The 24,282-nt window shown below is 53.2% G+C and overlaps 1 protein-coding gene across 3 annotated transcripts in view; it reads left to right on the plus strand.

Moving 5' to 3' along the window:
- LOC146859506 (tripartite motif-containing protein 10-like) overlaps positions 1-24,282 on the plus strand; it is a 357,986-nt gene that overhangs the window by 128,097 nt on the left and 205,607 nt on the right. Inside the window, exon 2 of one of the 3 annotated variants that reach the window (XM_085650217.1) lies at positions 6,279-6,867. In XM_085650217.1, the coding sequence (XP_085506343.1) occupies positions 6,457-6,867 (411 nt within the window). In that variant the 5' untranslated portion in view covers positions 6,279-6,456. Of the gene's footprint in view, positions 1-5,775; positions 6,868-24,282 lie in introns of those variants that run through there. The other 2 variants (XM_085650216.1, XM_085650218.1) reach the window with 2 other exon arrangements.

The raw sequence follows: 24,282 nt of genomic DNA on the forward strand, positions 1-24,282 counted from the left end.
AGCTCCAGATTGAGCCAAGAGAGGCCCCACCATGGACCGTGCAGGGGGGCCACTCAAGTTTTGTTACGCCACTGGGAGGCAACCCCATGCCCAGTGAAGTAAGACGGGGTTTACATGTGAACCCTCGGATAAATGTTAATGGATGGGTTTACTTTGCAGAGTCTCTGACAATCAAAATGCAAAGGGGTTTTTCATTGCAAACTCCAAGGCAACCAATCTAGGGAGAGGCCTCATGTGTTCAAGTGTTTGACAAAAGCAGTAGGAAGCGTTTTAGTGTACATATTACTTTTTAGGTCCAGCCACAGTAACTGCTTCGGCCAAGATCACTATGATTTTGTGTCAGGGTTGGTTGTGTCACTTTTGTGGCATAGCCCCTACACAAAAAACTTTTTGGGCATTTGCTATGCCACGCATAGCCACTTTCTGGGGCTGCGCTAAGGTTAGTAAATGCAAACGAACGCAACTCAGTGCATAGTGCTGCCTTGTGTTACTTTGCGTCAGGTCGGTGCTACATGGGTGGAGCACGGGCATTCCCGTGCATCCACCGTGTATCATAACATGAACCCAGAGGCTTCATTTATTTCACCTCTTTCAGTGTGTGCTGCGCTTTGCAGCACAAAAAAGAAAGACAAACATGACTCTCAAGATTGTTTTTGTGCAGGAAGGTGCTCGTTATGCAGGCACCCTTGTACTGTCGAACAAGGGTGTCTGCCTCGGCACTAGGCAGCACACAGTGTGTCACAGTCACAGTGTGTCAGTCCAAAGGGAGAGCCGAAATGCTCCATATCTTTGTATATATGGAGTATTTCTACTCTCTCCTTTTCAAGCAATGCAGCGCAGCCCGCTCTCTTTCTGCACCGAGTTGTGTGAAATAACAGCACTTTCCCCTTTGGTGTCTCTAGAGATAGGACCTGATTTGGAGTCTGAGCAGCCTGGAAGAGGACTACATCAGAGCAATTTAGAATTAAACTCTTTTGGACTGATGGAGTAAAGCCGATCTCTGCGATTTAAATCTTTGTTTAATGTCATGGAACAGAAGACATGACCATTTTTATATTCAAATTAAAACCAACTGGCTTGCGTCATTGCTTATTGAATATGATGCCCACAGCAGTACATAGTGAATGACTTGACATGGACTATTGACTGAAACATGTCGATATGTTTTCCTAAAGTCCAATTTTGGACGGTTGCTGTTTTGAATTCTCGTGATAACAGCCTGCTGACGCGCAAATTATAAGATTTGTCCTACCAGATTATGGGAGCCGCCGTCATTTACAGAAGGAGTTGCCATGTCATATTTATTTTTGGTGTGTGATTTGGATTTCGGGTGATCTGCAGGCCCCAGAAGGAGGGGTTCAAGTCGGAATTCCATCTGAAGTTGTGTAAATATTGGTCATTTTGCTTATAGCATTAGGTGTGAGTGATTTAAATTGCTTTTCCTTTTTAAATGGAATTCCTGGTTGGGCCTTAGCTTATTGTGTGTGTATTGTGTGTCTTTTGTGCATTCTAATGCCCAGATTTACAAACCTGTCACACAGCACAGTGTTTTATCCAAAGTTCCTATGCTGCATTGTGTGACAGGGAGGAAGCAGGAAAGTGCAAGATATACCACAACATGACACTATCCTGGTGCACAATTAGGCTGCCGAGCGTCATATACACACCTTTGCACCATAGAGAAAAAGTGTCCGCGTGAGTAGCTGTACTTCAAGAGCACCCGTCCAGTGCAGATTACTTTTGATAGACAAACTTTAAAACTTTTCTCACATTAAGCCTTGGCTGTAGAGTGCGCACACATGCAAAGTGGGGAAGGGTAGTTCAAATAAAAGCATTTGTCCTTTTTAACACCTGCTTTCAGGTGGTCTTATTTTTTGGTACAAAACTCTGTCTATTATTGTTAGTAGATGGGGTTGTGCGTCACAATCATGGGTGTTTGCACATGAGCGCCCATGTACGACCCATGGAACGCCCCCTTTACACAGAGTAGCAACGTTCCAGCACACAAATAGTTTTGCAATTTAAAGCAAACAACTCTTTGTGCAGGTTTGTGTCACTTTGTTTCAACTTCCGGAGTCACCCTGGGACTGCTCTGCCTCAGTACTCTGTAAGTCAAGTTTTATATTGTAAACTCTTTGCTAAATGCACTGGGAAGGAGGTTCAGTTTCTGAAATCACTGACAAATGCAAAAGGAAAGGGTCTTACTTTGAGAACTCTGTGACAAGTGGAATAAGAAGAACTTCCCGTTGTTCACTCCTGCACAAACCCCAGAGGTAGGAGCTGCACACTGTCCAACACTACACAACTTCTGACAAAGATGTGTAGCTCAGACGGTGCTAGAGAGGTCTTTTTGTACTGTGTACATTTATAGTTACATGTTTAGCATTAAGTTGTGTGTGAAATTAAGTCGTTCTTTTTAAACATTCAGACATTGGATTATTAGAAATATTGTGCACATTGTGGAGTTCTTTCACATTTATTTACCACTTTATGTAGTTTTATTTTGCTCTTTTTGCTTTAGTGTTTTGAACTATGCTACTAATATTCAGCCAGTGATAGGACTACGTTCTAGTATACTTAACAACCCTACTAAACTGTGGGATTATCTTGCTTCAGTCACTTGTTTGATGACCAATAATCTTTTGAAGTTGAATGCAGATAAAACAGAGGTGCCGGTGTGAAGAATCATCCATGGGCCTAGACCTCCGTTGGGTAGGCCCTGCTACTCTCATCTAAAATGCTTCTTGTTACAACTGTCAGAGATGAATCTACCCTATGCCCGCGTGTCAACAAGACCCTTTTGAAATGCTTAAGGAAAGTTCTTTCTTGTCCGTGAACTGGAGGGAGAATGTTTGTGATGCAAGCATCTATCTCATTCTGTTGATGAATACAAATCCAATAATGCTTATTGTGAGAAGTTGGCCTGGTATATGCTGTCCACTAGTGATAGTGGGCACCTGGTATCACTCCAAACAACCCCTTATGGTGACAGGTTAAAGACAACCTTTATTGAAAGCTATCCTAGTGGTAGCTATGGAGAGCAGCCTTCAGGCTAAGTCTTGAAGGAATGTAAAGCAGCTTGTTTTACCAGTCTATAATCTCCAGAGTGGATAAATGAAAGGACAACCACATCAGGTATATATATAAAATATATGTATTTATTACTAAACACACCCCTCTAGTCTCCTTTCTGAGGCTAGAGGCAAAAGTACATAAGTTAAACTTCAAATAACAATCAATCAATCAATCAATCAAGCATTTGTATAGTGCGCTACTCACCCGGAGGGTCTCAAGGCGCTTGGGGGAGGGGGGTCCGCTACTGCTCGAACAGCCAGGTCTTGAGTTGCTTCCTGAAGGAGAGGTGGTCTTGGGTCAGGCGGAGGTGGATGGGGAGGGAGTTCCACGTCTTGGCAGCCAGGTAGGAGAAGGATCTTCCTCCTGTTGTGGCTCTTCGGATGCGGGGGACGGCGGCGAGGGCGTGGCTGGTTGATCGAAGCTGGCGGGTGGGAGTGTAGAAGGTCAAGCAGTCGTTGAGGTATCTTGGGCCTTGGTTGTGGAGAGCTTTGTGTGCGTGGGTGAGGAGTCGGAACGTGATTCTCTTGCTGACGGGGAGCCAGTGCAGGTTTCTCAGGTGTACGGAGATCTGGCTGTGTCGGGGAATGTCCAGGATGAGGTGTGCTGAGGCGTTCTGGATGCGCTGGAGTCATTTCTGGAGTTTGGCTGTGGTTCCGGCGTAGAGGGAGTTGCCGTAGTCCAGTCGGCTGGTGACGAGGGCCTGGGTGACCGTCTTCCTGGTTTCGGTGGGGATCCACCGGAAGATCTTACGTAGCATGCGTAGGATGTTGAAGCATGATGCGGAGACGGCGTTGACTTGTCTGGTCATGGAGAGGGAGGAGTCCAGGACGAAGCCCAGGTTGCGTGCGTGGTCTGTTGGTTTGGGTGTGCTGCCAAGGGCAGGGGGCCACCAGGAGTCGTCCCAGGCGGAGGGTGATGATCCCAGGATGAGGACTTCCATCTTATCTGAGTTCAGTTTCAGGCGGCTGTTCGTCATCCACTCGGCTACGCCTTTCATCCCTTCGTGTAGGTTGGTTCTGGCGGTGGCGGGGTCGTTGGTGAGAGAGAGGATCAGCTGGGTGTCGTCAGCGTAGGAGATGATGTTGAGGTTGTGTTGGCGTGCGATGGCTGCGAGGGGGCTCATGTAGACGTTGAAGAGGGTGGGGCTGAGTGATGATCCTTGTGGTACACCACAGATGACTTCGGTGGCCTCGGATCTGAACGGGGGTTGGCGGACTCTCTGTGTTCTTCCGGCGAGGAAGGAGATGATCCATTCCAGTGCCTTCTCCTGGATACCGATGTTGTTGAGGCGCTGCACTAGGGTGCGGTGGCAGACCATGTCAAACGCCGCGGAGAGGTCCAGGAGGATGAGGGCCATTGTTTCCCCGTTGTCGAGCAAAGCTCGGATGTCGTCGGTGGCTGCGATGAGGGCGGTCTCGGTGCTGTGGTTGGTCGGAAGCCAGACTGCGAGTGGTCGAGGAATCCGTTCGTCTCGAGGAAGGCGGCCAGTTGTCTGTTAATGGTTTTCTCGATGACTTTGGCCGGAAAAGGAAGGAGCGAGATGGGGCGGTAGTTTTTGAGGTCGGTGGGGTCCGCTGATGGTTTCTTCAGTAGGGTGCTGAGTTCGGCGTGCTTCCAGCTCTCCGGGAAGGTGGCGGTGTCGAAGGAGGCGTTGATGATGTCCCGCAGGTGGGGTGCGATGACGGAGTCGGCCTTGTTGAAGACGTGGTGAGGGCAGGGGTCGGTTGGAGATCCTGAGTGGATGGAGTTCATCGTGCGGATGGTGTCTTCGGTGTTGACTGGGGTCCAGGCGCGGAGGGTGGTGGTGGGGGGCGTTGTTCCGGTCGTAGGGTTCATTGGCTGTGTGCTGAAACTGTTGTGTATGTCTGCGATCTTGCTGTGGAAGAACGAGGCGTACCTATGCCTTGGGTACATAGTATACCATATACTGGGGACTTATAAGGGCACCCCAGAATACAATCTGTGGTGTACCTAAGGTACTAGGAATCCATTTAGAGAGGAAGCATCTAGGCTGGGGTCCTGAATAGCAGGCCCCCAAACAGACTAAAGTTGAAAAACAGTGAAACATCAGCAAAAAGTAGGGGTAACCACAAGAAGCAGATCCTACTCTCCTACACTTACCTCCCCTAAATATCTGATCTGTCACCTTGAGAGGGTGCCATGTATCAGAACACTTCTATTAAATGCCGGTTGGACCTCCACCAAATGTTGCCAGTGAGTGAACGGATGTGTACTTGCTGACAAGTGTCCTGAGTATTCCTGCTGTCAGCTGCAGGCTAAGGTACCATCTCACATGCTTCATTCCACTGCCGATCACTCTGGATCGAGCCCAAGTTATATCTCATCAGACTGGGAAGAGAGCTTTCTTGATTCCTGCTCCAAATCCTAGTACAGCAGAGGTAAAGACTATGCCCTTGTAAGTGGAGGGCGAGCGGTGTGACTATGAGAGTACACCTGCAGCACATTAAAGTAAAGTATATTGGCATAGCCAATGCTTGTTTAGAATGGTATAAATTGGTCAGAGTTGCCATGTTTAAAACATGTGGGTAATTAAATGATCCTGCATGCTTCTCAAATAAGTAAATGAATATGAATGCACTTACAAATGCCATTTTTGGTGTACTGAATGAAGTACTTTTAAAAGTTGCATAGATATTTTTCCATGTTTTGTGCAATTGAATTTTTTTTTGTTTTTCATAGTATTGACTACTGCGATCAGATCATCTTTTATTTCCATATATGACCCTTCTCTTTCTTGTGCTGGTCGATTCACCACATCTCTGCTTGGTGTGAATGTTCAGTGAAGGCTTTGCGTAGATCCGCCGCCTGTATCTCCTGGCCACAGTTCTATTGAGACATAAGGAATTTCAGCCACTGAGAGGTGTCCTGGTTCTGTGTTGCAGGTATCTCCCCCTCTACCTTGGTTGGATGTGGCCACATTATGTGGATGCAGAGTTGACATCTCTCCTGTGTTGCAGGGGTCTCCATCTCTACCTTGGTTGGATGTGGCCACATTATGTGAATGCAGAGTTGACATCTCTCCTGTGTTGCAGGGGTCTCCATTTCTACCTTGGTTGGATGTGGCCACATTATGTGAATGCAGAGTTGACATCTCTCCTGTGTTGCAGGGGTCTCCATCTCTACCTTGGTTGGATGTGGCCACATTATGTGAATGCAGAGTTGACATCTCTCCTGTGTTGCAGGGGTCTCCATCTCTACCTTGGTTGGATGTTGCCACGTAATGTGGATGCAGAGTTGACATCTCTCCTGTGTTCCTGCAGTCTGTGGGACACTGCCAGTCACTGTCCGCGTTGATTCTGTCTTCATGATCTCCGGGGATACACAGACTTTAAGCACCAAGAGCACCATTTCTGGACAGCCATGGCTTTCAATGACCCTGCCCGCGCTATCAAAGAGGAAGCCATCTGCTCCATCTGCAAAGGGTTTTACCAGGAACCAGTGACCATAGAGTGTGGTCACAACTTCTGTCTCACATGTCTCACAAGATACATGGATGAGAAGGACTTAGAGATCACCTGTCCTGAATGTGCACAGACCTTCGACCACAGCAATCTGATAAAAAATAAAAGACTAAAAAATATTGCTGAAAACGCTCCTCTTCTGAAGGCTCCTGAAAACCCCCTGGATGGAGGTCTGTGTGAAGAACATGGGGAAAAGCTGCAGCTGTTCTGTGAAGCGGACCAGAGATTGATTTGTCTGGTGTGCAGAGAGGCTAGTCAGCACCAAGAGCACCAAGTGCGCCCCATCAAGGAGGCCGAGACCGCCTATAAGGTAAGAGAATAATGAAGTACAGTTAATGTCACCGGTGACCAATGCCAATGTCTGAATTCAAGTGGATGCCACGTATGACCAGGTGACAATGTCAATGTCTTGGTCTTGGCAGCCGTCACTGCTGACCAATGTCCATGTCTGAATCAAAGAACATGCAGGTGACTTGCAGCTTCATCTTGGTTTTGGAATTGCAATACATGCATACCACTAGTGCACATCTTAAACTATAGTTTGGAATCATACGTAATAATACCACCAGGTAACATAGTCACAAGAAATACCAACTGTGAACACCTTGATCTAGGTATTAGAAGCATATGAAATAACCGTACCAGGTAACATATCCACAATGAACATCAAAAGAAAAACCAGCTAATTACGCACACCCATATTTGAAGTACACACAGTCCTATATCAAACTCTTGTCTTAGGACCAATATTTCTAATGATTAGATCAGCAATTTCCTAAAGTCCTTCGAGAATTAGGAGTGTTCCAAAGTTCCATAAAATAGGTTGCATAGACATAAAATCTTCAAAAACGTATTCTTTTTATTAATTTTCAAACTCATATCCAAATTCACAACAGCCAACACGTATTTCGTCCGTACTTGATAAGTACTTTGACTTTCACAAGTCTAATGGTTGATTGGTTAATTCCTGACTTAAATTAGCGACATCCAAGAAAGGTATCGGTTCAATAAGGTGTATCCACGGTGTATATACAAAAATAACGTCAATTCTGGTTAACCCTCCTGAGGTTGAGGGTGAAAAATATATCAAGACCTGCGTTATCCCTCGCGGTGGAAACGTCCCCAGGGTGCACTCCTCCGTGTCACTGTGTCGATCGTAGGGGTGGGCGGAATTTGCGGAAGCGACTTTCGCAAATTATCACGAAAATGTTAAAAATCTCCGCAAACAAGCGGAAATATCGCGAAGATGCGGAAGTTTTTATCCCGCCCGTTCGCGATATTTTCTGCATGGTTGCGGGTCGCTAACTTACCCCTGCGGTTGCTCGCGGGCGCGGCCATCTTGTTTTCAGTTGTCTCGCGGTACATGATAGCGAGAAGAAAGACGTGATCGCGCGACGCATGACGTCACTGCGGACGCGAACTGTCGCGAGACAGCGCAAATGGCTAAAACAATACAACATCTCAAGGAGAACGCGACCGGATCGGGAAAACTTGTCGGCGAACGCGGGGATTCAGGTAAGGCGATCGCGCGCGAGAATGTATTATTTTACAGCGCGAGCAAGTACCAAATTATCGCAAAGCTGCGGAATGCAGAAATTTTGACATTTCCGCGCTCTCCGCGGAACACGGAAATGCCAAATTATCGCAAATTCCGCGAACGGAACGGAAATTTTGCCCAGGCCTAGTCGATCGGTGTCTGTGGTCTCACCACCCAGAAAACAGTATTCTGCTGCTTCCCCGCATTCATGTCTCCTTCGCCTTCTCCAGAAGATGCGGGATTGAAAAATCTCCACGTCTGGCCATTATCACGGACACATGGCCAAGACAAGAGTTGGATATAGGACTGTGTGTACTTCAAATATGGGTGTGCGTAATTAGCTGGTTTTTCTTTTGATGATTATATGGATAAGTTGTTTTTTCAACTTACCAACGGCATTTCCTGGGTAGTGAAGGCCTACAGCTTTTTCAGCACCTCGCTATACTAATAGCAAATACCAACCTAATACGCCATTGACTGAATACATACGACATTAGTGTATTTTGATGTGCGGTTTTTCCCAAGTTTTGGGAACACTACTACCCTTTTATGTTGTATATATCCACAATAAATACCACCAGTGAACACCTGGGCCTAGGTGTTAGAGCCACATTAAATACCACCACTAGGTACAAAAACAACAGAAATACCACCAGTGTACACCTTGATCTAGGTATTATAACCACATGAAATAACTGTAACAGGTTACATATCCACAAAAAATACCACCAGTGAACACCAAGACCTAGGTGTTGGAGCCACAAGAAATACCACCACTAGGTACAAAACCCACAAAAAACACCACCAGTGCACACCTTGATCAATGTATTAGAACCACATGAAATAACACTACTAGGTAATTTATCCACAAGAAATACCACCAGTGAACACCTGGACCTAGGTGTTAGAGCCACAAGAAATACCACTACTAGGCACAAACATAACACAAATACCACCAGCGTTCACCTTGATCTAGGTAGTAGAAGTACATGTAATACCCCCACTTCACTATGAGATCTAGTTACCAAGCCCACAATAAATGCCACCAGTATACACCATGATCTAGATAACAGAGCCATATGAAGTACCACTACTAGGTACCAAAACCACATGAAATACCACCAGTGCACACCATGATGTAGGTATTCAAATCATATGAAGCACTATCACTAGGTAGCAAAACAACAATAAATACCACCAGTGTGCACCTTGATCTAGGTGCTAAGGTATTAAAACTATATTGAAACACCACCACTTCCTAATAGAATCAATGTGCAGAAACCACAAATACTACCTGCTGTACACACCATTATGTATATGTGGGATGCGAATAGTAGGCAATCTGAACTAGAACTATTTAATAAACCTGCAGTACACATGGTCACGGGGGCATCAAAACAACAATAAATGGTAACATGCCGAAGAGACAGTAAATGCTGTTACTACACAGCATGTGGGAAACGGCACTCCAAGCCGCAGGGGACAACTGTAGCTGGATGTTTTGATATTAGCTGTGGTAGAACCCACACAGCTCTCCTTTCTAGTAGTTTACATAGACACAATTCGAAGCGCCCCTGGGGTCTAATTGTCAAGAGAGGCTTGTTCTATGCAGAAATCAAATTGTACAATTAAAATCCTGTTCAAATATAAAGAAATCCACAACACGATCCAGGATTCTGTCACAAGTTACATTTTAACTGTACACAGTATTATCCAGGATTCTTACACATGTGAAATTCTAACTGATCCAGCACTATTCAGGATTCTGAGATGCATAACATTCTCATAATAAACAGCACAATCAGTATTTTGAGACTATAGATATTAGTAGCTCAAAGTATGATTCAGGATATAAACCACTATTCCCGAACATGATCCAGTCTTCCAAGATTCATTCAATCCTCACAGCAGATAAACATGATCCAATCTTCAAAGATTCATTCAATCCTCACAGCAGACAAACATGATCCAGTCTTCCAAGATTCATTCAATCCTCACAGCAGACAAACATGACCCAGTCTTCCAAGTTTCATTCAATCCTAACAGCAGGCAAACATGATCCAGGATTCCAAGATTCATTCAATCCTCACAGCAGACAAACATGATCCAGGATTCCAAGATTCATTCAATCCTCACGGCAGACAAACATGATCCAGGATTTTGAGACTTGGCATTATTCGAGTTTGCGACAGGATTTAGGTATTGCTGACCCAGGTTCCTGATCTGGGTTGAGTAGTGCCAGTAGAGAATGCGAACCAGGAGCCAGGACTGCGTTGCTTACCACTACTGCTGCATTAAATGTCACCAGTATATACCACTGGAGCATATCACACTCAGGATATTTCACCAGGAGACGAATGATTAGCTGTTACCTATGTGGTCACTCATGCAACCCATCTCCAGTGTTCTTCTCTACCCCCTGACACACCCTTGACTCACCCCCATTGATTTTGCATCCCGACTGGTGCTGTGTCTTGCCAATTAATTAGGTACTCCCATTACCCTGTAAGTCTTGCTCTCTTTGACCTCCACCACAGTAACTTAAGCCCCCAATCCTTCGCGCTGCACCCCTTTGAAGAAGTTATTGTGACTCCTCCTATTCTTCTATTGCCCCTCCTTCCTGGACCATGAGCCTCTCCAACCCAGAAAGGGTACATATTCAGTGTCAACTTTCAAAGCACCCCTGATTCACTACAGAGATTATGACCGTTTCTGGGGTAGGAATAGCACGATTTCTGTGGTAGTGTCTCAATGAAGGGGTGCTGCTGTTCAGTCAGTGTAATTGCCTCTAAGTGGGTGTTCTAATAGTAATCTGTGCCTCTTTAATTGAGAACAAAGGGCCTCCAAAGGATCTCCACACTCGGGGACCAGCAGATGTGGGAGAGTCTCTGTTCTCATTGTGGAGATTGCACCATGAGTGCTGAGACTACCCCATGACTGTGGGCGTCTGCCACAAGTATGGAGACTCCCTCATGACTATGGGCCTCTGCCACAAGTTTGGAGACTCCCCCATGACTGCGAGCCTCCACCAAATGTGTAGAGACTCCCCCCATGACTGTGGGTGCCCACCACAAGTGTGGAGACTCCCCCCGGACTGTGGGGCCTCTGCCATGAGTGCGGAGACTCCCTCATGACTTCGGGGCACCCGCCACAAGTGTGGAGACTCCCACATGACTGCAGGCGCCTGCCACAAGTGTGGAGACTCCCGCATGACTGCGAAGCTTCTGTCATTAGTGCAAAGACTTCCTCATGACTGCGGGCCCTGCCACTAGAGTGGAGACTCCCCCATAAATGCGGGACTTCTGCCATGGGTGCGGAGACTCCCTCATGACTGCGGGCCTCTGCCACAAGTGTGGAGACTCCCCCATTACTGCGGGGCCCCATCACAAGTGTGGAGGCTCCCCAGACTGCTAGGCTCTGCCATAATTGTGGAGATACCTCCATGACTGTGGAGCCCCCTTTACAAGTGTGGAGACTCCCCCCATGACTGCGGGCCCTGCCACAAGTGTGGAGACTCCCCCGTGACTACGGGGCTTCTGCCATGAGTGCAGAGACTCCCTCATGACTGCGGGACCCTGCCACAAGTGTGGAACCTCCCCCATGACTATGGGGCCCCATCACAAGTGTGGAGACTCCCCCATTACTGAGGGGCCCCCTCCACAAGTGTGAAAACTCCCCATGACTGCAGGGCTCTACCACAAGTGTGGTGACTCCTCCATGACTGCGGGGCCTCTGCCATGAGTGTGGAGACTCCCTTATGACTGCGGGCCTCTGTAATGAGTTTGCAGACTCCCCCATGACTGTAGGACTCGCCACAAGTCTGGGGTCTCCCCCATGACTGTGGACCCTCCACCACGAGTATGGAGACTCCCTTATGACCGTGGGCCTCTGCCACAAGTATGGAGACTCCCCTATGACTGCGAGGCCCCTGCCACAAGTGTGGAGTCTCCCCTATGAGTGCGGGATCCCTGCCACAAGTCTGGAAACTCCCCCATGACTGCGGGTGCCCGCTACAAGTGTGGAGACTCCCACAGGACTGCGGGCCTCTTTCACAATAATGGAGACTCCCCCATGACTGCAGTGCTTCCACCATGAGTGTAGAGACTCCCTATGACTACAGAGGCTCCACCACATGTACTGAGACCCCCTCATTACTGCAGGCCTCCGCCACAAGTGTGGATACTCCCTCATGACTGTGGGCCTCTGCCACAAGTGTGGAGACTCCCCCAAGACTGCAGGGCCTCTGCCATGAGTGTGGAGACTCCCCCATGACTGCAGGCCTCCACCATAAGTACGGACAAACCCCCATGACTGCATGGCCTCCACAACAAGTTTTGGAGACTCTCCCACGACTGCAGGATCTCCGCCATGAGTGCGGAGACTCCCTCATGACTGCGGGGCCCTGCCACAAGTGTGGAGACTCCCCCAAGACTGCAGGGCCTCTGCCATGAGTGTGGAGACTCCCCCATGACAGCGGGCCTCCACCATAAGTGCGGACAATCCCCCATGACTGCGTGGCCTCCACACGAGTTTTGGAGACTTCACCACGACTGCAGCATCTCTGCCATGAGTGCGGAGACTCCCTCATGACCGAGGGGCCCTGCCACAAGTGTGGAGACTCCCACATGACTGTGGGTGCCCACTACAAGTGTGGAGACTCTCTCATAACTGCAGGCGTCTGCCACAAGTGTGGAGACTCCCCCATGACTGCGGGGCCTCTGCCATAAGTGTGGAGAATCCCCCATGAATCTGGGGCCCCTACCACAAGTATGGAGACTCCCTCATGACTGCGGGCCTCTGCCACAAGTGTGCGGACTCCCACATGACTGTGGGTGCCCACTACAAGTGTGGAGACTCTCTCATAACTGCAGGCGTCTGCCACAAGTGTGGAGACTCCCCCATGACTGCGGGGCCTCTGCCATAAGTGTGGAGAATCCCCCATGAATCTGGGGCCCCTACCACAAGTATGGAGACTCCCTCATGACTGCGGGCCTCTACCACAAGTGTGGAGACTACCTTATGACTGCAGTGCCTCCACCACGAGTGCAGAGACTCCCTCAGGACTGCAGAGCCTCCACCACATGTGCAGAGAGCCACTCATGACTGCAGGTCTCTGCCACAAGTGTGGAGACTCCCTCATGAGTGCGGGCCTCTGCCACAAGTGTGGAGACTCCCCCATGACTGTGTGGCCTCCGCCATGAGTGCAGAGACTCCCCCAACACTGTGGGGCCCTGCCACAAGTGTGGAGACTCCCCCATAACTGTGGGGCCTCTACCATGGGTGCGGAGACTCCCTCATGACTGCGGGCCTCTGTCACAAGTGTGTATACTCCCACATGACTGCAGGGCCTCTGTCACGAGTGTGGAGAATCCCCCATGACCGAGGGGCCCTGCCACAAGTGTGGAGACTCCCCCACGACTGCGGGGTCTCTGCCATGAGTGCGGAGATGCCCCCATGACTGCGGGGCCTCCACCACAATTGCAGACACTCCCCCATGACTGCAGGTGCCCACTACAAGTGTGGACACTCCCTCATGACTGCAGGCCTCTGCCACAAGTGTGGAGACTCACCCATGACTGCAGGGCCTCTGTCACGAGTGTGGAGAATCCCCCATGAATGTGGGGCCCCCACCACAAGTGTAGAGACTCTATCATGACTGCGGACCTCGGCATCAAATTTGGAGACTCCCCCATGACTGCAGTGCCCCCACGAGGAGTGCAGAGACTCCCCCACAACTGCAGGGCCTCCACCACATGTGCAGAAACCCCCTCATGACTGCAGGCCTCTGCCACAAGTGTGGAGACTCCCTCATCACTGCAAGCCTCTGCCACAAGTGTGGAGACTCCCCCATGACTGTGTGGCCTCCGCCATGAGTGCAGAGACTCCCCCAACACTGTGGGGCCCTGCCACAAGTGTGGAGACTCCCCCATAACTGTGGGGCCTCTACCATGGGTGCGGAGACTCCCTCATGACTGCGGGCCTCTGTCACAAGTGTGTATACTCCCACATGACTGCGGGACCCCGCCACAAGTGTGGAGACTCCCTCATGACTGCGGGGCCCCGCCATGAGAGTGGAAAATTCCCCATGACTGCAGAGCCCCATTACAAGTATGGAAACTCCACCATGACTGTGGGGCCTCTGCCATGAGTGCGGAGACTCCCTCATGACTGTGGGGCCTGCCACATGTGTGGAGACCCCTCCAAGACTGCAGGGCCTCCTCCACAATTGTGAAGACTCCCCCAAGACTGTGGGGCCACGCCTCAAGTGTGGAGAGTCACCCATGACTGCGGGGACTCTTCCATGAGTGCGAAGACTCCCTCAAGACTGCAGGCCTCTGCCACAAGTTTGGAGACTCCCCCATGACTGCGAGCCTCCGCCAAATGTGTAGAGACTCCCCCCATGACTGTGGGTGCCCCCCACAAGTGTGGAGACTCCCCCGGACTGTGGGGCCTCTGCCATGAGTGCGGAGACTCCCTCATGACTTCGGGGCACCCGCCACAAGTGTGGAGACTCCCACATGACTGCAGGCGCCTGCCACAAGTGTGGAGACTCCCGCATGACTGCGAAGCTTCTGTCATTAGTGCAAAGACTTCCTCATGACTGCGGGCCCTGCCACTAGAGTGGAGACTCCCCCATAAATGCGGGACTTCTGCCATGGGTGCGGAGACTCCCTCATGACTGCGGGCCTCTGCCACAAGTGTGGAGACTCCCCCATTACTGCGGGGCCCCATCACAAGTGAGGAGGCTCCCCAGACTGCTAGGCTCTGCCATAATTGTGGAGATACCTCCATGACTGTGGAGCCCCCTTTACAAGTGTGGAGACTCCCCCCATGACTGCGGGCCCTGCCACAAGTGTGGAGACTCCCCCGTGACTACGGGGCTTCTGCCATGAGTGCAGAGACTCCCTCATGACTGCGGGACCCTGCCACAAGTGTGGAACCTCCCCCATGACTATGGGGCCCCATCACAAGTGTGGAGACTCCCCCGTGACTGCGGGGCCCCCTCCACAAGTGTGAAAACTCCCCATGACTGCAGGGCTCTACCACAAGTGTGGTGACTCCCCCATGACTGCGGGGCCTCTGCCATGAGTGTGGAGACTCCCTTATGACTGCGGGCCTCTGTAATGAGTTTGCAGACTCCCCCATGACTGTAGGACTCGCCACAAGTCTGGGGTCTCCCCCATGACTGTGGACCCTCCACCATGAGTATGGAGACTCCCTTATGACCGTGGGCCTCTGCCACAAGTATGGAGACTCCCCTATGACTGCGAGGCCCCTGCCACAAGTTTGGAGACTCCCCTATGAGTGCGGGATCCCTGCCACAAGTCTGGAAACTCCCCCATGACTGCGGGTGCCCGCTACAAGTGTGGAGACTCCCACAGGACTGCGGGCCTCTTTCACAATAATGGAGACTCCCCCATGACTGCAGTGCTTCCACCATGAGTGTAGAGACTCCCTATGACTACAGAGGCTCCACCACATGTACTGAGACCCCCTCATTACTGCAGGCCTCCGCCACAAGTGTGGATACTCCCTCATGACTGTGGGCCTCTGCCACAAGTGTGGAGACTCCCCCAAGACTGCAGGGCCTCTGCCATGAGTGTGGAGACTCCCCCATGACTGCAGGCCTCCACCATAAGTACGGACAAACCCCCATGACTGCATGGCCTCCACAACAAGTTTTGGAGACTCTCCCACGACTGCAGGATCTCCGCCATGAGTGCGGAGACTCCCTCATGACTGCGGGGCCCTGCCACAAGTGTGGAGACTCCCCCAAGACTGCAGGGCCTCTGCCATGAGTGTGGAGACTCCCCCATGACAGCGGGCCTCCACCATAAGTGCGGACAATCCCCCATGACTGCGTGGCCTCCACACGAGTTTTGGAGACTTCACCACGACTGCAGCATCTCTGCCATGAGTGCGGAGACTCCCTCATGACCGAGGGGCCCTGCCACAAGTGTGGAGACTCCCACATGACTGTGGGTGCCCACTACAAGTGTGGAGACTCTCTCATAACTGCAGGCGTCTGCCACAAGTGTGGAGACTCCCCCATGACTGCGGGGCCTCTGCCATAAGTGTGGAGAATCCCCCATGAATCTGGGGCCCCTACCACAAGTATGGAGACTCCCTCATGACTGCGGGCCTCTGCCACAAGTGTGCGGACTCCCACATGACTGTGGGTGCCCACTACAAGTGTGGAGACTCTCTCATAACTGCAGGCGTCTGCCACAAGTGTGGAGACTCCCCCATGACTGCGGGGCCTCTGCCATAAGTGTGGAGAATCCCCCATGAATCTGGGGCCCCTACCACAAGTATGGAGACTCCCTCATGACTGCGGGCCTCTACCACAAGTGTGGAGACTACCTTATGACTGCAGTGCCTCCACCACGAGTGCAGAGACTCCCTCAGGACTGCAGAGCCTCCACCACATGTGCAGAGAGCCACTCATGACTGCAGGCCTCTGCCACAAGTGTGGAGACTCCCTCATGAGTGCGGGCCTCTGCCACAAGTGTGGAGACTCCCCCATGACTGTGTGGCCTCCGCCATGAGTGCAGAGACTCCCCCAACACTGTGGGGCCCTGCCACAAGTGTGGAGACTCCCCCATAACTGTGGGGCCTCTACCATGGGTGCGGAGACTCCCTCATGACTGCGGGCCTCTGTCACAAGTGTGTATACTCCCACATGACTGCAGGGCCTCTGTCACGAGTGTGGAGAATCCCCCATGACCGAGGGGCCCTGCCACAAGTGTGGAGACTCCCCCACGACTGCGGGGTCTCTGCCATGAGTGCGGAGATGCCCCCATGACTGCGGGGCCTCCACCACAATTGCAGACACTCCCCCATGACTGCAGGTGCCCACTACAAGTGTGGACACTCCCTCATGACTGCAGGCCTCTGCCACAAGTGTGGAGACTCACCCATGACTGCAGGGCCTCTGTCACGAGTGTGGAGAATCCCCCATGAATGTGGGGCCCCCACCACAAGTGTAGAGACTCTATCATGACTGCGGACCTCGGCATCAAATTTGGAGACTCCCCCATGACTGCAGTGCCCCCACGAGGAGTGCAGAGACTCCCCCACAACTGCAGGGCCTCCACCACATGTGCAGAAACCCCCTCATGACTGCAGGCCTCTGCCACAAGTGTGGAGACTACCTCATCACTGCAAGCCTCTGCCACAAGTGTGGAGACTCCCCCATGACTGTGTGGCCTCCGCCATGAGTGCAGAGACTCCCCCAACACTGTGGGGCCCTGCCACAAGTGTGGAGACTCCCCCATAACTGTGGGGCCTCTACCATGGGTGCGGAGACTCCCTCATGACTGCGGGCCTCTGTCACAAGTGTGTATACTCCCACATGACTGCGGGACCCCGCCACAAGTGTGGAGACTCCCTCATGACTGCGGGGCCCCGCCATGAGAGTGGAAAATTCCCCATGACTGCAGAGCCCCATTACAAGTATGGAAACTCCACCATGACTGTGGGGCCTCTGCCATGAGTGCGGAGACTCCCTCATGACTGTGGGGCCTGCCACATGTGTGGAGACCCCTCCAAGACTGCAGGGCCTCCTCCACAATTGTGAAGACTCCCCCAAGACTGTGGGGCCACGCCTCAAGTGTGGAGAGTCACCCATGACTGCGGGGACTCTTCCATGAGTGCGAAGACTCCCTCAAGACTGCAGGCCTCTGCCACAAGTTTGGAGACTCCCCCATGACTGCGAGCCTCCGCCAAATGTGTAGAGACTCCCCCCATGACTGTGGGTGCCCCCCACAAGTGTGGAGACTCCCCCGGACTGTGGGGCCTCTGCCATGAGTGCGGAGACTCCCTCATGACTTCGGGGCACCCGCCACAAGTGTGGAGACTCCCACATGACTGCAGGCGCCTGCCACAAGTGTGGAGACTCCCGCATGACTGCGAAGCTTCTGTCATTAGTGCAAAGACTTCCTCATGACTGCGGGCCCTGCCACTAGAGTGGAGACTCCCCCATAAATGCGGGACTTCTGCCATGGGTGCGGAGACTCCCTCATGACTGCGGGCCTCTGCCACAAGTGTGGAGACTCCCCCATTACTGCGGGGCCCCATCACAAGTGAGGAGGCTCCCCAGACTGCTAGGCTCTGCCATAATTGTGGAGATACCTCCATGACTGTGGAGCCCCCTTTACAAGTGTGGAGACTCCCCTCATGACTGCGGGCCCTGCCACAAGTGTGGAGACTCCCCCGTGACTACGGGGCTTCTGCCATGAGTGCAGAGACTCCCTCATGACTGCGGGACCCTGCCACAAGTGTGGAACCTCCCCCATGACTATGGGGCCCCATCACAAGTGTGGAGACTCCCCCGTGACTGCGGGGCCCCCTCCACAAGTGTGAAAACTCCCCATGACTGCAGGGCTCTACCACAAGTGTGGTGACTCCCCCATGACTGCGGGGCCTCTGCCATGAGTGTGGAGACTCCCTTATGACTGCGGGCCTCTGTAATGAGTTTGCAGACTCCCCCATGACTGTAGGACTCGCCACAAGTCTGGGGTCTCCCCCATGACTGTGGACCCTCCACCATGAGTATGGAGACTCCCTTATGACCGTGGGCCTCTGCCACAAGTATGGAGACTCCCCTATGACTGCGAGGCCCCTGCCACAAGTTTGGAGACTCCCCTATGAGTGCGGGATCCCTGCCACAAGTCTGGAAACTCCCCCATGACTGCGGGTGCCCGCTACAAGTGTGGAGACTCCCACATGACTGCGGGCCTCTTTCACAATAATGGAGACTCCCCCATGACTGCAGTGCTTCCACCATGAGTGTAGAGACTCCCTATGACTACAGAGGCTCCACCACATGTACTGAGACCCCCTCATTACTGCAGGCCTCCGCCACAAGTGTGGATACTCCCTCATGACTGTGGGCCTCTGCCACAAGTGTGGAGACTCCCCCAAGACTGCAGGGCCTCTGCCATGAGTGTGGAGACTCCCCCATGACTGCAGGCCTCCACCATAAGTACGGACAAACCCCCATGACTGCATGGCCTCCACAACAAGTTTTGGAGACTCTCCCACAACTGCAGGATCTCCGCCATGAGTGCGGAGACTCCCTCATGACTGCGGGGCCCTGCCACAAGTGTGGAGACTCCCCCAAGACTGCAGGGCCTCTGCCATGAGTGTGGAGACTCCCCCATGACAGCGGGCCTCCACCATAAGTGCGGACAATCCCCCATGACTGCGTGGCCTCCACACGAGTTTTGGAGACTCCACCACGACTGCAGCATCTCTGCCATGAGTGCCAAGACTCCCTCATGACCGAGGGGCCCTGCCACAAGTGTGGAGACTCCCTCATAACTACGGGGCCTCTGCCATGGGTGCGGAGACTCCCTCATGACTGTGGGCCTCTGCCACAAGTGTGGGGACTACCACATGACTGTGGGTGCCCACTACAAGTGTGGAGACTCTCTCATAACTGCAGGCGTCTGCCACAAGTGTGGAGACTCCCCCATGACTGCGGGGCCTCTGCCATAAGTGTGGAGAATCCCCCATGAATCTGGGGCCCCTACCACAAGTATGGAGACTCCCTCATGACTGCGGGCCTCTACCACAAGTGTGGAGACTACCTTATGACTGCAGTGCCTCCACCACGAGTGCAGAGACTCCCTCAGGACTGCAGAGCCTCCACCACATGTGCAGAGAGCCACTCATGACTGCAGGCCTCTGCCACAAGTGTGGAGACTCCCTCATGAGTGCGGGCCTCTGCCACAAGTGTGGAGACTCCCCCACGACTGCGGGGTCTCTGCCATGAGTGCGGAGATGCCCCCATGACTGCGGGGCCTCCACCAAAATTGCAGACACTCCCCCATGACTGCAGGTGCCCACTACAAGTGTGGACACTCCCTCATGACTGCAGGCCTCTGCCACAAGTGTGGAGACTCACCCATGACTGCAGGGCCTCTGTCACGAGTGTGGAGAATCCCCCATGAATGTGGGGCCCCCACCACAAGTGTAGAGACTCTATCATGACTGCGGACCTCGGCATCAAATTTGGAGACTCCCCCATGACTGCAGTGCCCCCACGAGGAGTGCAGAGACTCCCCCACAACTGCAGGGCCTCCACCACATGTGCAGAAACCCCCTCATGACTGCAGGCCTCTGCCACAAGTGTGGAGACTCCCTCATCACTGCAAGCCTCTGCCACAAGTGTGGAGACTCCCCCATGACTGTGTGGCCTCTGCCATGAGTGCAGAGACTCCCTCAACACTGTGGGGCCCTGCCACAAGTGTGGAGACTCCCCCATAACTGTGGGGCCTCTACCATGGGTGCGGAGACTCCCTCATGACTGCGGGCCTCTGTCACAAGTGTGTATACTCCCACATGACTGCGGGACCCCGCCACAAGTGTGGCGACTCCCTCATGACTGCGGGGCCCCGCCATGAGAGTGGAAAATTCTCCATGACTGCAGAGCCCCATTACAAGTATGGAAACTCCACCATGACTGTGGGGCCTCTGCCATGAGTGCGGAGACTCCCTCATGACTGTGGGGCCTCGCCACATGTGTGGAGACCCCTCCAAGACTGCAGGGCCTCCTCACAATTGTGAAGACTCCCCCAAGACTGTGGGGCCACGCCTCAAGTGTGGAGAGTCACCCACGACTGCGGGGCCTCTTCCATGAGTGCGAAGACTCCCTCAAGACTGCAGGCCTCTGCCACGAGTGCTTAGACTCCCCCATGACTGCGGGGCCCCACCACAAGTGTGGGGACTCTCCCATGACTGTGTGGCATCCACCACAAGTGTGGAGACTCCCATTCGACTATGGGGCCTCTGCCATGGGTGCGGAGACTCCCTCATGACTGCGGAGCACTGCCACAAGTGTGGAGACTCCCCCATGACAACGGGATCCCTGCCACAAGTGTGGAAACTCCCCCATGACTGTGTGGCGTCCACCACATGTGTGGAGACTCCCCTGTGACTACAGGGCCTCTTCCATGAGTGTGGAGACTCCCCCCATGACTGTGGGGCACCCGCCACAAGTGTGGAGAGTCCCCCATGACTGCGGTATCCCTGCCACAAGGGTGGAAGCTCCCCCATGACTGCGAGCGCCCACTACAAGTGTGGAGACTCCCTGATAACTGCAGGCTTCCGCCACAAGTGTAGAGACTCCCCCATGACTGCGGGGCCTCTGCCATGAGTCTTGAGAATCCCCCATGAATCTGGGGCCCCTACCACAAAGGTGGAGACTCCTTCATGACTGCAGGCTTCTGCCACATGTGTGGATACTCCCCCATGACTGCAGTGCCTCCACCACGAGTGCAGAGACTCCCTCAGGACTGCAGGGCCTCCACCACATGTGCAGAGAGCCCCTCATGACTGCAGGCCTCTGCCACAAGTGTGGAGATTCCCTCATGACTGCGGGCCTCTGTCACAAGTGTGGAGACTCCCCCACGACTGCGGGGCCTCTGCCATGAGTGCAGAGACTCTCCCATGACTGTGGGGCCTCCACCACAACTGCGGACACTCCCCCAAGACTGCGGGCGCCCACTACAAGTGTGGACACTCCTTCATGACTGCAGGCCTCCGCCACAAGTGTGGAGACTCTCTCATGAATGCGGGGCCTCTGTCACCAGTGTAGAGAATCCCCCATGAATGTGGGGCCCCCACCACAAGTGTAGAGACTCTATCATGACTGCGGGCCTCGACCACAAGTGTGGAGACTCCCCCATGACTGCGTGGCCTCCACCATGACTTCAGAGTCTTCCCCTACAACTGTGGGGCCTCTGCCATGAGTGTAAAGACTCCCCCATGACTGCGGGGCCTCCGCCATAAGTGCGGACAATCCCCCATGACTGTGGGGCCTCTGCCATGAGTCCGGAGACTCCCTCATGACTGCAGGGCCCCGCCACAAGTGTGGAGACTCCCCCATGACTGTGGGGCCACACCACAAGTGTGGAGACTTACCAATGACTGTGGGGCTTCTGCCATGAGTGCAGAGACTCCCTCATGACTGCAGGGCCTCGACCACAACTGCGGACACTCCCCCAAGACTGCGGGCGCCCACTACAAGTGTGGACACTCCTTCATGACTGCAGGCCTCCGCCACAAGTGTGGAGACTCTCTCATGAATGCGGGGCCTCTGTCACCAGTGTAGAGAATCCCCCATGAATGTGGGGCCCCCACCACAAGTGTAGAGACTCTATCATGACTGCGGGCCTCGACCACAAGTGTGGAGACTCCCCCATGACTGCGTGGCCTCCACCATGACTTCAGAGTCTTCCCCTACAACTGTGGGGCCTCTGCCATGAGTGTAAAGACTCCCCCATGACTGCGGGGCCTCCGCCATAAGTGCGGACAATCCCCCATGACTGTGGGGCCTCTGCCATGAGTCCGGAGACTCCCTCATGACTGCAGGGCCCCGCCACAAGTGTGGAGACTCCCCCATGACTGTGGGGCCACACCACAAGTGTGGAGACTTACCAATGACTGTGGGGCTTCTGCCATGAGTGCAGAGACTCCCTCATGACTGCAGGGCCATTGCCATGAGTGCTTAGACTGCCCCATGACTACGGGGCCCCACCACAAGTGTTGAGACTCTCCCATGACTGTGTGGCGTCCAGCACAAGTGTGGAGACTACCCTGTGACTACGGGGCCTCTGCCATGAGTGCGCAGTCTCCCTCATGACTGTGGGCCTCTGCCACAAGTGTGGAGACTCCCCCATGACTGCAGGTGCCCACTACAAGTGTGGACACTCCCTCATGACTGCAGGCCTCTGCCACAAGTGTGGAGACTCACCCATGACTGCAGGGCCTCTGTCACGAGTGTGGAGAATCCCCCATGAATGTGGGGCCCCCACCACAAGTGTAGAGACGCTATCATGACTGCGGACCTCGACCACAAATTTGGAGACTCCCCCATGACTGCAGTGCCTCCACGAGGAGTGCAGAGACTCCCCCACAACTGCAGGGCCTCCACCACATGTGCAGAAACCCCCTCATGACTGCAGGCCTCTGCCACAAGTGTGGAGACTCCCTCATCACTGCAAGCCTCTGGCACATGTGTGGATACTCCCCCATGACTGTGTGGCCTCTGCCATGAGTGCAGAGACTCCCTCATGACTGTGGGGCCCTGCCACAAGTGTGGAGACTCCCCCATAACTGTGGGGCCTCTGCCATGGGTGCGGAGACTCCCTCATGACTGCGGGCCTCTGTCACAAGTGTGTATACTCCCACATGACTGCGGGACCCTGCCACAAGTGTGGAGACTCCCTCATGACTGCGGGGCCCCGCCATGAGAGTGGAAAATTTCCCATGACTGCAGAGCCCCATTACAAGTATTGAGACTCTACCATGACTGTGGGGCCTCTGCCATGAGTGCGGAGACTCCCTCATGACTGTGGGGCCTCGCCACATGTGTAGAGACCCCTCCAAGACTGCAGGGACTCCTCCACAATTGTGAAGACTCCCCCAAGACTGTGGGGCCACGCCTCAAGTGTGGAGAGTCACCCATGACTGCGGGGCCTCTTCCATGAGTGCGAAGACTCCCTCAAGACTGCGGGACCTCTGCCACGAGTGCTTAGACTCCCCCATGACTGTGGGGCCCCACCACAAGTGTGGGAACTCTCCCATGACTGTGTGGCATCCACCACAAGTGTGGAGACTCCCATTCGACTATGGGGCCTCTGCCATGGGTGCGGAGACTCCCTCATGACTGCGGAGCACTGCCACAAGTGTGGAGACTCCACAATGACAACAGGATCCCTGCCACAAGTGTGGAAACTCCCCCATGACTGTGTGGCGTCCACCACATGTGTGGAGACTCCCCTGTGACTACAGGGCCTCTTCCATGAGTATGGAGACTCCCCCCATTACTGCGGGGCACCCGCCACAAGTGTGGAGAGTCCCCATGACTGCGGTATCCCTGCCACAAGGGTGGAAGCTCCCCCATGACTGCGAGCGCCCACTACAAGTGTGGAGACTCCCTGATAACTGCAGGCTTCCGCCATGAGTCTTGAGAATCCCCCATGAATCTGGGGCCCCTACCACAAATGTGGAGACTCCCTCATGACTGCAGGCTTCTGCCACAAGTGTGGAGACTCCCCCATGACTGCAGTGCCTCCACCGCGAGTGCAGAGACTCCCTCAGGACTGCAGGGCCTCCACCACATGTGCAGAGAGCTCCTCATGACTGCAGGCCTCTGCCACAAGTGTGGAGACTCCCTCA

The sequence above is a fragment of the Triturus cristatus genome, chromosome 3_2 (genome assembly GCF_964204655.1).
Source record: "Triturus cristatus chromosome 3_2, aTriCri1.1, whole genome shotgun sequence".
NCBI lineage: Eukaryota > Metazoa > Chordata > Amphibia > Caudata > Salamandridae > Triturus > Triturus cristatus.